This window comes from Molothrus aeneus, chromosome 8, assembly GCF_037042795.1.
Source record: "Molothrus aeneus isolate 106 chromosome 8, BPBGC_Maene_1.0, whole genome shotgun sequence".
NCBI classification, from domain to species: Eukaryota; Metazoa; Chordata; class Aves; order Passeriformes; family Icteridae; genus Molothrus; species Molothrus aeneus.
In genome coordinates this window covers 30254350-30265585 of record NC_089653.1, presented here as the reverse complement: position 1 = coordinate 30265585, position 11236 = coordinate 30254350, and the positions used below count along the sequence as shown (strand labels likewise).

Here is an 11236-nt window from a genome sequence, read left to right as displayed (position 1 = left end):
AAGTGGGAGATAAGGGCTTTTATCCTGAATGGATTAGAGGACGGAGTTGGTTTCCTGACACTTAATGAAAGACAAGAACTGCATCATAAAGAACCTTGAAAGTGAAGCTTCTGTTTGATGCAATGGAGAAGAGGGTCCAGAAACCCAAGAGGGGTCTGAGATGGTTTAGGTTTGATGGATAAGGGGGGAACATAACCATGTCTTTTAGGGGAAGTGAAAAAAACCAGGCCACTGTAAGAGAGGAAAGAACCTGCTCAGGAGAGCTGCACCTTTGGGGATGAAAAGAGGGTGGATGCCAAAATGTTTCCTGAAGCACTTCTCAAGAAGGGCCAGGCCAGGGCAGCAGCCAGGTGGGGTGATGGGACTGTGCCCAAGGAAGAGGAGGGAAGGAGATAAGGTTGTGGGTCCAGAGGGAGAGTTAAAGATGTCTCTGAGGTTTTTGATCTGCTGAGGTTGCATTGCTGCCAGAAAGGAAGGGAGGAGAGAAAGTTAAGCCAGGGACACAAACACAACATGGGCGGGGAAGGAGAGGCTGAAGGGAAGAAATAACTGAAGAAGTAGGGAGAAAATTAGAGAGTACTGAGCAAAGAAGCCAGACAAGACAAGATTGTGGGTGGTGGATGATGCCAGAGCTCTGGGCAGACTGAAGAGGATGAGGCTGAAGTGCTGATAGAGAAGTTTGATTAAGATAAGGCCACTTGCTGTGCTAGGAAGAGCAGTAATCATGAGGGCTGGTGGCTGGCATTTGTCTGCCTTTGATCCTTGAATAACAACACATGAAAATCCCTTGCAGTTTTTATTTCTGTGTTTAACCTTGTCTCTAAAACCTCTTGCATTTCTGTAATTTCTTTCACTCTGAAGAATTTTACAGAGGGGACACTAGTTTGGCCAGCCGAGATTTTGGAGTGAACAAGAGCAGGTGTCAAATCTGGACAATGCAGAATAGAAAGTGGGAAGCAGCAGAATACATGGGTGAACCTTCCTTTGAGAGTATTTAACTGAAAGCAGATGACTAAACTGCTTAAAAAAATTAAAAATGAAAAATAATTCTGTTTAAAGCCTTCCCCACCATGACAACTTACAGGGAAAAAAGTTTTAATGGACCAGTATCTCCTCTCTTACAGCCCTGGAAAAAAAAACAGTCAGGTTTAAAACTGAAGGCATGATGAATTCATGCATTATCTCCCAGCAGGAGGAACTATGGATGCTATTTTTCCATTTCCTGAGAAAATACAAATAATGAGGAAGTCGATATCCAGTATCTGATAAAAAACAAAGACTGGGCACTGACTCTTTTGTTGCTGCACAATGGTAGCTTATGCCAGCCCAGATAAGTCCTGTGCAAATCATTTTCCAGAATGCCTTAGATGTGAAAGCCAGTGAAAGATGTGATGAAGAAAGCTTCCCTACTATCTGATTAAACAGTCCTAGAAAGGCCTGTTCTTGAAATAGCAAGAGAATTGCTGCTTGACACCTAAAAATTGTGCAAGACAGTAATCAGCAGCAGGGCTCTGCATGGTAGGGCAGCAAAACATTGCTCTGTGAGGAAGGTGCTGCTTGTTCTCTTCTCCTTTATGTATGGTTTTCATTTGTGCAGAGATTCTTTCTCCCCCCCCAAGGCTCCCTTCCCACATTTTCCCCTGAGAAATTCCATTGTGGCTATCACAGCTATATTCTAAACCTTCCAGTAATCTGCTGCTCACTATTGGTGAGGATGTATCACACCCACAGAGCCATTATTGAAGCAAATCCCTGACTTACATTATTACTATTTCTGTTTTCCCGTGTTATTGCTCAGAGAACGTCTGCTGCTCTGTGTTGAGCCCTGCAGATGACTGGCTCCACCTCTAGGCCAATTACAGCTGGCTCTGCAGGGTGAGAGCCGTCCATGCTCAGGCTTTTATTTTCATTTAGGAGGATTCAGAATTTAGGGAAACATGGGTGTAAGATTAAAGCTCAAAAACTTTGTGAGATTCTCTGAAAATGTCACTTAATGACTTAATGCATACACTAATGCACCTTATTTTACTGGAACCAAAGTTTTCACAGACTCTCACATACTCTCTGAATACATTCTGAGAAAGAAATTAAATACTTAATGTCAAAATAAACAAAATCTGCACTGGGAAGTCTAGAGTTTGCTTTTTGCTTTTGATAAATAGGTCGCTTTTAGAGATCTTACAAGAGATTGCACAGCCAAGTGGAGGGAGAGGCTCAGCAGAAGATTATTGGGAGATAATGGAGCAAGTCAGATGAGAAAACATGATGAAACAGCAGAAAATTTACATGCTGTTTTGCTTCTTTCTTTTGCATTAATAAAACTGGAGCTTTTGTGTTTATTTCCAAATGCTGCCTGTTGCTGGATGTACCCACATGCTGGATGACTTTCCCATTCCTGTGGTGCCAGCTGTGGGAAGCTAATGCCAGCCTGGGCAGCTCCAGGTGCCTGGTTCTGTAAGGAACTGAGCACATTTTCAGAGAGTCCTTTCTGTTGCTTGCACTGGCCCAGTGTCATCCAGATTCACAGAATTCACAAAATTTCTGGGTTGGAAGAGACCTCCAAGATCATCAAGTCCAACCCAGCCCCAACAGCTCAACTCAACCCTGGCACCCAGTGCCACATCCAGGCTTTGTTAAACACACCCAGGGATGGGGACTCCAGCACCCCCCTGGGCAGCCATTCCAGAGCTTTATCACCCTTTCTGTGAAAAACTTTTTCCTGCTATCCAACCTGTATTTCCCTTGAGGCTGAGTGCTCTGGTTGTGTCAGTGCTGCTGGAGAAAGAGCCCAGCCCCAGCTGAGCACAGGCACCTTTCAGGAGCTGTGAGAGCGATGAGGGCAGCCCTGAGTCTCCTTTCCTGCAGGCTGAGCACCCCCAGCTCCCTCAGGGGCTCCTCACAGGGTTTGTGTTCCCAGCCCCTCATCAGCCTTGTTGCCCTCATTGATAAATGAGACTGGCTGACCAAAGGCACAGAAAACAGCCAAAATAAGGTTACTAATGAAGAGCAGGCAATAAATTTTATTATTTAACATGAAAGCCCTTTGATATTGGCTAATGGGATAGAATAGTCTGGTCATGCCTGTAGTTAGAAGGATTGACACAAAGGTGCCACAAATGTGCACCTATGTGCACAAATGTGCATGTAGTGCAATTACACTAAAAGAATTGTGCTTTGTCTTGGTTCAAGAGCAAAATATAGTCCTGTTTTACAGGGTACACACACCTCCCACCTTGCAGCCCTCAGGGCTGGGCTCAGGACACTGCTTTATGTGCCTGACTGATGTGACAGAGCATCCAGAGCTGCTCAGGGTGGCTGTGGCCCAGGGGACGTGGCTGGGCAGGGCTCTCGTGCTCTGCTCCCATGGGCCAGTCACTGAGCTATTCCCAAATGCAGGAACTCAGTGACAGAGACCTTGAGATAATCCTGTTAAATAATTTATGAGGGAGGAACGTGTCTGGACTTGGCAGAAAAAGGTGACAGGGCATACACAGCATAGGGCAGGTATGGAGTGAGCCTTAAGCTCTGAGCTTAAACAGGGCACTGGTTTTATGGGAATCTAAGTGAGGCTGATCTTGTTAATTATGGCAAATTAGTGTACTCAGAGCCCTCACAGGAGGCACAGATGATGCAGGGAATGGGACCACTAGAGGGGAAACTGGAAAAATTTCAGTGCACATTCTCCTGTAGTCATTGTGCTCTTAATATCTTGCTGGAGAGAGCATTCAGACAGAGAGAGGGGAACTGGTTTGAATATACATTTTCATTTTAAACATTTTCACACAGTTCTGGGTCCTATCCTCTTTGTTAGGCGGAGAAGTAGGAATACAGCCTTGCTGAAGGACAGAAGCAGGAACACATTGAGCTTTATTTAAAACTATCTCACATAGCCCAAGTGCAAATCATCAAGTTGAGTTTTTGCATATGCACCCAGGGTACCAGAAGCAGACCATGGAGTCATTCTTTACCTTATTTCAGGGGAATATGATCTGATTTGGCTCTGTATTTTTGTTCTGCCCTGCAAAGCAGCTGTGTGGGACAGCACAGGGAAAGGACAGACATCCCTGGAGTACCCATGTTAGCTTTGATCAGAGCTCACATCTACCCTGCTGTTCCCTGGCTGCTCCCTGGCTGTGTGCTTCTCTTCTCCACCAAAGGCACTCTGCTGGCACCTGGCATGAGCACACTCCTGCTGTCTTGGGGATTAGCTGGCATTTCCTTTGTTCACAATAGAACTTCTGCTTGTGGAAGATGGCAAGGATTATTCCTCTTCAGGCAGGTGATTTCTGCTGGTGTTCTGACACTTTCCATCGAGATCAGAAATTGATAGTGCTGGTCAAACATGTTACCAACCTTTATTTCCCCAGGATTTATCACATAAACTGTGTTTTTCCAATTTTTCCCTGTTTAGGCAGAGACCAACTGAGACATCATGAAACTAGAGACTGTATATAGTCAGTGTTCACAAATTACATATAGTCAAGAAACACTAAGGATGATCTCTCCATCCCATAACTGGCACATTTTCAGGAAAACTTTATACAGATCAGCTTGCCCAAAGTGGGAGTTGCTGTTGAAAGAAGTATGCCACAAATCGCCAGTCTCAATGGGACTTTCAGTCCCCTGTGCCTGAGAAAATCATCAATTGTCAAAATATGTCTCAAAAATAACGAGCACCTAAACTTCCTTGTAGGTTTATCTGCTCTCTGCCAGCACTCAGCAAGGGGCTGTCTTTTTAAGCATTGAAAGAGCTGTGTTGTATGCTCCTCCTGACACACTGCTATTTAAGGCTCTGCCTAGCACTATTTTTTCTTTCTGGTTGGAATTATTTTCTTTTTTTAATTTGGTTTTTAGAACCAGAGCTATAAATCTGAAAAGCGTTTTACACGCTGTGTTAGGGCTTGATTGAAATCCCATTGAAATCAATGAAAGCTTTCCTACTGACTGCAGTGGGATTGGTGCTTGGGAAATCAGGAAGAAATGTCTTTTAAAATAAGAATTGTATCCATGTCATAATGTTTATTACCAGTGGCAGGAAATAAACCAAAACACACACATCTTTTCCCAACATGCCTCATATATCATTTAACGGTTACCTATATATCATTTAACTGCTACCTATATATACCCAGCTGGGACACAGAGTGCAGAAACAGCTCTTCTGGGCTACCTAATAATTCTGTTTTATAAACACAAATAGATGAGAAAGACAAATTCCCTTATCTGATTGATAAAAATGTTCATAAAATTGCACAAGAGGAAACATCCAGCAAGTGTCCCAGTCTGCTTCTGAGAACCTGGAAGGAAAAGCTTCCTTGTGGTCTCATTTCTGTGAAGTTCTGTGTAGATAATATTTCTTTAATGCCTCACACTTTCCATGGACAGGTACTGTTAGGAAATTTAAATTTGTAGCAAAGCTTGTGGCTGTGACCTGGTTATCAGAAGTTGTGAGCCAAGAAGAAAAAAAACAAAAAAAAAAAGAGAAAAGAAAGAGAAAAAAGATATGAAGATGTAAAAAACACTTGTGATACTTGTCTGGGTAATTACATGCAGATCCTGGAGACTGAAATGAAAGTGTGACATCTGCATGTTACTTTGTCATCAAAATTGCTGCAGTCTACTGACGAGCCAGTTACAATTGAGACAAGCCTGAGTCTCCGGGGATGTTACAGAGACGTGAGGATCCTCAGGTCTTGTCAGAACTGAATTTTTATGTGATATTCTCAGCTAACAGCGAAAATAATTATAGTTATGGTATTTCAAAACCTAACTTTGCCAATGCAGTATTTAAAGCCTGAGTCGAATTTTCACATGCTGACGAGGAAAAAAGGAAGCTGTGCAGAGAAGTCTCTGTGCAAAAACAAGTGCTGCTGCAGTGATGAGCCCTTTGATAGTGCCTTTATCAGCGTGCAGGCATGTTTGGAATAGTGTGTGAGCCGTGGATGGCTGTTGCAGCTTGTTCTTTGCCTTATGGGAGGCAAGAAAGGGCTTCTTGTTTGATTGGTAAGATGAGCTGCCTGGTTGCACAAGGCCGTGAAGTATTTCCTAAGCTTTCCTGGATTCCTGCCACAGGGAAGTGCAGTGAGTGTAGTCACAGTGAATGGAACGTTGTGAGAAGGAATTAGAAGGGCAAGGTGCCTTTAAAGATTGTGGCAAAAAACCCCAACCAAACCAAACCAAATCAAACCAAACCAAACCAAACCAAACCAAACCAAACCAAACCAAACCAAACCAAACCAAACCAAACCAAACCAAACCACCCCAAACCAAACCAAACCAAACCAAACCACCCCAAACCAAACCAAACCAAACCAAACCAAACCAAACCAAACCAAACCAAACCAAACCAAACCAAACCAAACCAAACCAAACCAACCCAACCCAACCCAACCCAACCCAAACCAAACCAAACCAAACCACCCCAAACCAAACCAAACCAAACCACCCCAAACCAAACCAAACCAAACCAACCAAACCACCCCAAACCAAACCAAACCAAACCAAATCAAACCAAACCAAACCAAACAAAACCAACCCAAATCAAACCAAACCAAACCAAACAAAACCAACCCAAATCAAACCAAACCAAACCACCCTAAACCAAACCAAACCAAACCAAACCAAACCAAACCAAACCAAACCAAACCAAACCAAACCAAACCAAACCAAACCAAACCAACCCAACCCAACCCAACCCAACTCAACCCAACCCAACCCAAACCAAACCAAACCACCCCAAACCAAACCAAAGCAAACCAAACCAAACCAAACCAACCCAACCCAACCCAACCAACCCAACCCAAACCAACCAATCCAACCCAAGCCAAACCCCAGCTGTTCAGTAAATTACAGAGATGGCAGCAGAAATAGGCGTGGGCAGCAAGAGAGCATGAAAGAAAAAAGAAGACATTTTAGATCTGAAAATGAAAAGCAGTAATTCTAGAACTGAAAAATGCTGTGTTTGTCCACTGCTCTTAGATGTTAGTATAAGCACTTTTGAAATTAGTAAAAAAAAGATAAAACTCTGCTGATAAGAGTAAGTTTCTGATTCCTCCTCAGTTTGTGATGTTTTTAAACACTGGCAAACAATCAGAGCCCCACTCCTGAGATCAGCAAGAGCAGATGAGTGGGAGGCTACAGTGGAGTTGCTCTGAGGGCTGAGAACACAAACATGCCTTCCTCGAAGCAGTGAAGATATGCAAACTCCATGTACTTTTCTGTGTGGTTATCAGAGTTGTGGTTATGAACACTTAGCTAAGCTGGAAATGGTTTGCTGCTTTAGCTTTCCAAGTTTAACATCCAGTATAAATGACTCTACTGGTACCTGCATTACACTGCACATCCAAGTCACTAAATACAAATTGCAGCAGAGTGAACAGAAATGTCCTGTCTGTTCTCTTTCCAGGTGTGGGAAAGGTGTGGATAGAAACAAACCAGCAGCCAGAGCAGGCCTGTGAATTTGCTGAAGCTGTAATCTGAGATCTATGCATGATGTGCCAAGTCAGCTTTTGGACTCTGAGACCAAATTGTGACTGGTTGGGGTTTACCAAGATGGAAAATGGAGAGAAATGTCTGCTGGTTTGAGCAGAGCATTGATGTTCAAGGTGTGATTTTACATCTAAGGAAAAACACTCTCAGTTCAAAAATGTACAAATGTACACCCCATGCAATAGGGACAAACTGTTTTCATCACTTGCCTTTATCAAAGCAACTTGAGTTGGTTCCACACTGCTGTGAAATCAGCAGCATCTTCTGCTTTTATAAAACAAAACAATTTTGTTTCATGCTAAAATAGAACCTGGTGTTTCTACTAGGAAGAAAGATGACACACTTTTCACTTTTTATGAGACATTTTGGAAAGAAGACCCACCTTTGATTTTATCTACATTTTTCACTTTTTCTTGTTTTTGTTTTGTTTGCCAAGCAAGATCAAAAACCCACACAGTGGAAATCTATTTTCAGTAAAAACCCACTGCTCATTTCCATTCTTCCATCACAGTGCCCAGGTGAAAATGAAAATAAAACGTAAAGTAAGTGTACTTGAAGGCAACTAGGCAATATTATCATAGGATCATGGAATGTGAAGGGGTTGGGAGAGACCTTAAGGACTATCTTAGTCCCAACCCTGCTGCCATGGACAGGGACATCTTCCACTAGACCAGGCTGCTCAAGGCTCTTCCAAAGTGTCCCTGGACACTGCCAGGGATGGGGAATCCATGACTTCTGTGGGCAACCTGTTCCAGTGTCTCACAGTAATGAATTTCTTCCTAATATCTGACCTAAAGTTCCCCTCTTTCAATTTGTATCCATTACTCCTTGTCTTATAAGTACAGTTCTTGGCAAAGAGCATATTAAAAAATACTTCTGAATTGTTACGTTGTTTATTGCAAGACAAACGGGTTTATACGTTATTTGTGCAAGTCATTTCCCCTATTAACAGGAGAATGGAAGGGAGCAGCACTGCGCAGGCACTTCACAGAACAGGTTGGGCTGGAAGGGACTTTTAAGGATGGTTTGTTTCCAAGCCCCCCATGGGCAGGGACACCTCGCAGGGTGGCGGTGGTGCCGAGGAGCGGGGACAGGGTGTGACAAGCGACATCCCGATCGTGCTCGGCCCTTTTTCCTGAGAGCGGGCCCCTCACGGCCGCCACGCTCCCGCCAGGGGGCGCTGTGGGCACGGGGCCCGCTCTCCGCGCGGGCCCTGCCGGAGCCTCCCCGCTCCAGACAAACCCTCCCTGCCCTCGGAGAACCGGGAAGAGCGAACCCCGGGCGCGGCCGGCGACGGAGCCCGCGCCGGCCGCGCCTCTTTCCGCGCCCTGCCAGTCGCTCCGCCCCGCAGGACTACATCCCCCAGCATGCCCTGCGGCGGTGCCGCCCGGCGCGGCTGCCGCCTTCCGCCCGGCGCGAAGTGTCGCGCGGCGCGGCCGGAGCTGGGCTGGGGCCCGGGCCGAGCCCGCCGAGCCCCGCCGGGCCTGAGGCGGCGGCGATGGGCGGCGGGCGCTGATCCCGCCCCGCTCCCGCAGCCAGGCGCCCGCCATGGAGGAGGAGAGCATGGAAGAGGAAGGCGGCGGCGAGGCTATGATGGACGACCAGAACCACAACAATTGGGGCGCGGGCGGTTACGGGCGGCACCTGCTCGGCGAGCGGCTGCTGCCGCCGGCCGGGCCGCCGCGCCCCGCGGGGCCCGAGCACAACGGAGCGGGGCTGCGGGGCTGCGAGCCGGGGGCTGCCGCCGGCAGGGTGGGGGCGGCCGGGGCCATCGCCGCCATCAACATCAGCGCCTCGACCTCCAAGTTCCGTGAGTGAGCCGGGCCTGGGCACGGGGGGGCCCCGCCTGCTGCTGCTGCCGCTGTGCTGAACCCGCTGCCCCGCTCCCCTCTGGGGCTCCGCTCGTTCCTGCCCAGACCTGGGGCTCGCCTCGAGAGGTTCTCGGAGCGAAGTCAGATGGGTTAAGGCGCCTTGGAAGGCGAAAATAGCCTTTGCTCGCATAGCGCCCCAACTTCTGCTTTGCTGTCACGGTGGCTGTGGCTGTAGAGCTGGGAGAGTGAGCGTGGGCAGGGCTCTGTGCCGCTGCTGGCACTGAAACCTTTTAGCTCAGACCTTTCCTATACACTTTATCCATCAGCCTAGGAAAACCTAGAGATGAATGGGAAGCCTGTTTGGGATTGCTGCAGGCAGCTGTGAGCAGAGCCCCTGCAAGGGTCATGCTGTCCCGGAAGGGACGAGTCTCTGCAAAGGTGGGATGAGAACCACAGAGGGTAAATTTACCCAAGGTAGCCCCAAAAATAGAATTATAACATCAGAGAATGGTTTGGGTTGGAAGGGACCTTAAAGACCATATTGTTCAAAGTCTCCTGCTTGAGCAGGGACACCTTTCTCTAGACCAGGTTGTTCAGAGCTTAATCTATCCTGGCTTTGGGAATTCCAAAATGGCTTTTGCATGTAGCTTCTAACAAAAATGGCATTTTCTCCCTATTTTTTTTTCTGTGTTAAGACCGAAGGAGTCTTGCTGTACATTTCAGATTTTTTGCTGTACATTTCAGTTCTACTTTTTTTCCAAAAGTCACCTTTCTGGGCAAAATAGACCATTTTTTTCTCATGGACTGTTGGAAAACTTGGATTTGGATAGTTAAAGCATTCCTGGAAGTGCAGCTGTGATTGCCACAATAAAATTCAGATGGGAAATGCACTTTGTGTGTCCTCCCCGCTTTCCCCAGTGCTCTCTCACCTGTCCATGTCCAGAGGTGGTCAAAAGCTCAAAGTTCAGTTCTGGATTCCTGCTTCTCGGGTAAGCCTGGCTTTTGTGGCACGTGGCCAAGGCTGGCTGCTTTGAAGTTAAGACTCCCAGGCTTTGTGAGCTCCCTGGCACTTTGCCTGCCTTGCTTGTCAGGTCTCCAGGTACCTTGGGGTGGCTTCTAAACCCTGGAGACAGCTGAGATGAGATGTCGTTCGACCTTGCTAAACTAGGCTCTTGAAGTCTTAGTCCAGACATTCAGAATCTCAGTTTTTCCATCTGTTTCAGAATGAAAATGGTTTTCAAGCTGGATCTCCAGCAAGTGGGAAGGTGATTTTCCAGCTAATCCACAATTTATGTCTGAGGGGGAGAAGCAGCAGCATTTTGCTTAGGGTGTGGTTTTGGAGTTTTTGTTTTCACTTCTCCAGCACTGGTATCCCAATGTAATATTTTACTGTTTTTTTTTTTTTTAATTTTCCTGGAAAACAGAAAATTCTCTAAGGGAAATTCATTAGAACTTTTCCACACCCTTGTGTAGTGGACAGCTGTGATGGTACATGTAAGTGAACAGAACAAGTCCAGTGAAGTGGTATTGACTGAGAACCTCAAGGAGCTGAGGTGAGCTCCTGCCTCGTCTTATCCTGGCTCTGACAGAGGATCCCTCAATCACCTTTGTTTAATTTTCACCCATAGAAAAAGGGAGAAGGGTGTCTTTGGATATAAGTGTTCCCTAAGAGGGAATCAGTGTGTGCTGGATCCCTCCTGCCTGCTCTGTCCCACTAATGGCAGAACATGCCTAGAGAAGTTTGCCAGCCCTAAGCTTGATGGAAAAGTTGTCTGATCTCTGCTGCATAAGGCAGTTCTGCAGCTGGATTAGCAACAACTTGAAGCCTTGCTGTCCTGGACAGAGTATCCTTTCTGTCTTTCAAAGAGGCTAAATCCAGTTCTCCTTGCTTGAGATTTTGGTAAAAGCTAAAATTAGAATAATGCATAGTTCGTTTA

The 11236-nt window shown here is 46.2% G+C and overlaps 1 protein-coding gene across 1 annotated transcript in view; it reads left to right on the top strand.

The window, feature by feature from the left end:
* Window positions 1–8936: 8936 nt before the first annotated feature.
* CACUL1 (CDK2 associated cullin domain 1) overlaps window positions 8937–11236 on the top strand; it is a 44110-nt gene continuing 41810 nt past the window's right edge. Inside the window, exon 1 of the mRNA XM_066554918.1 lies at window positions 8937–9298. Within this exon, the coding sequence (XP_066411015.1) occupies window positions 9037–9298 (262 nt within the window). The 5' untranslated portion in view covers window positions 8937–9036. The remainder of the gene's footprint in view (window positions 9299–11236) is intronic.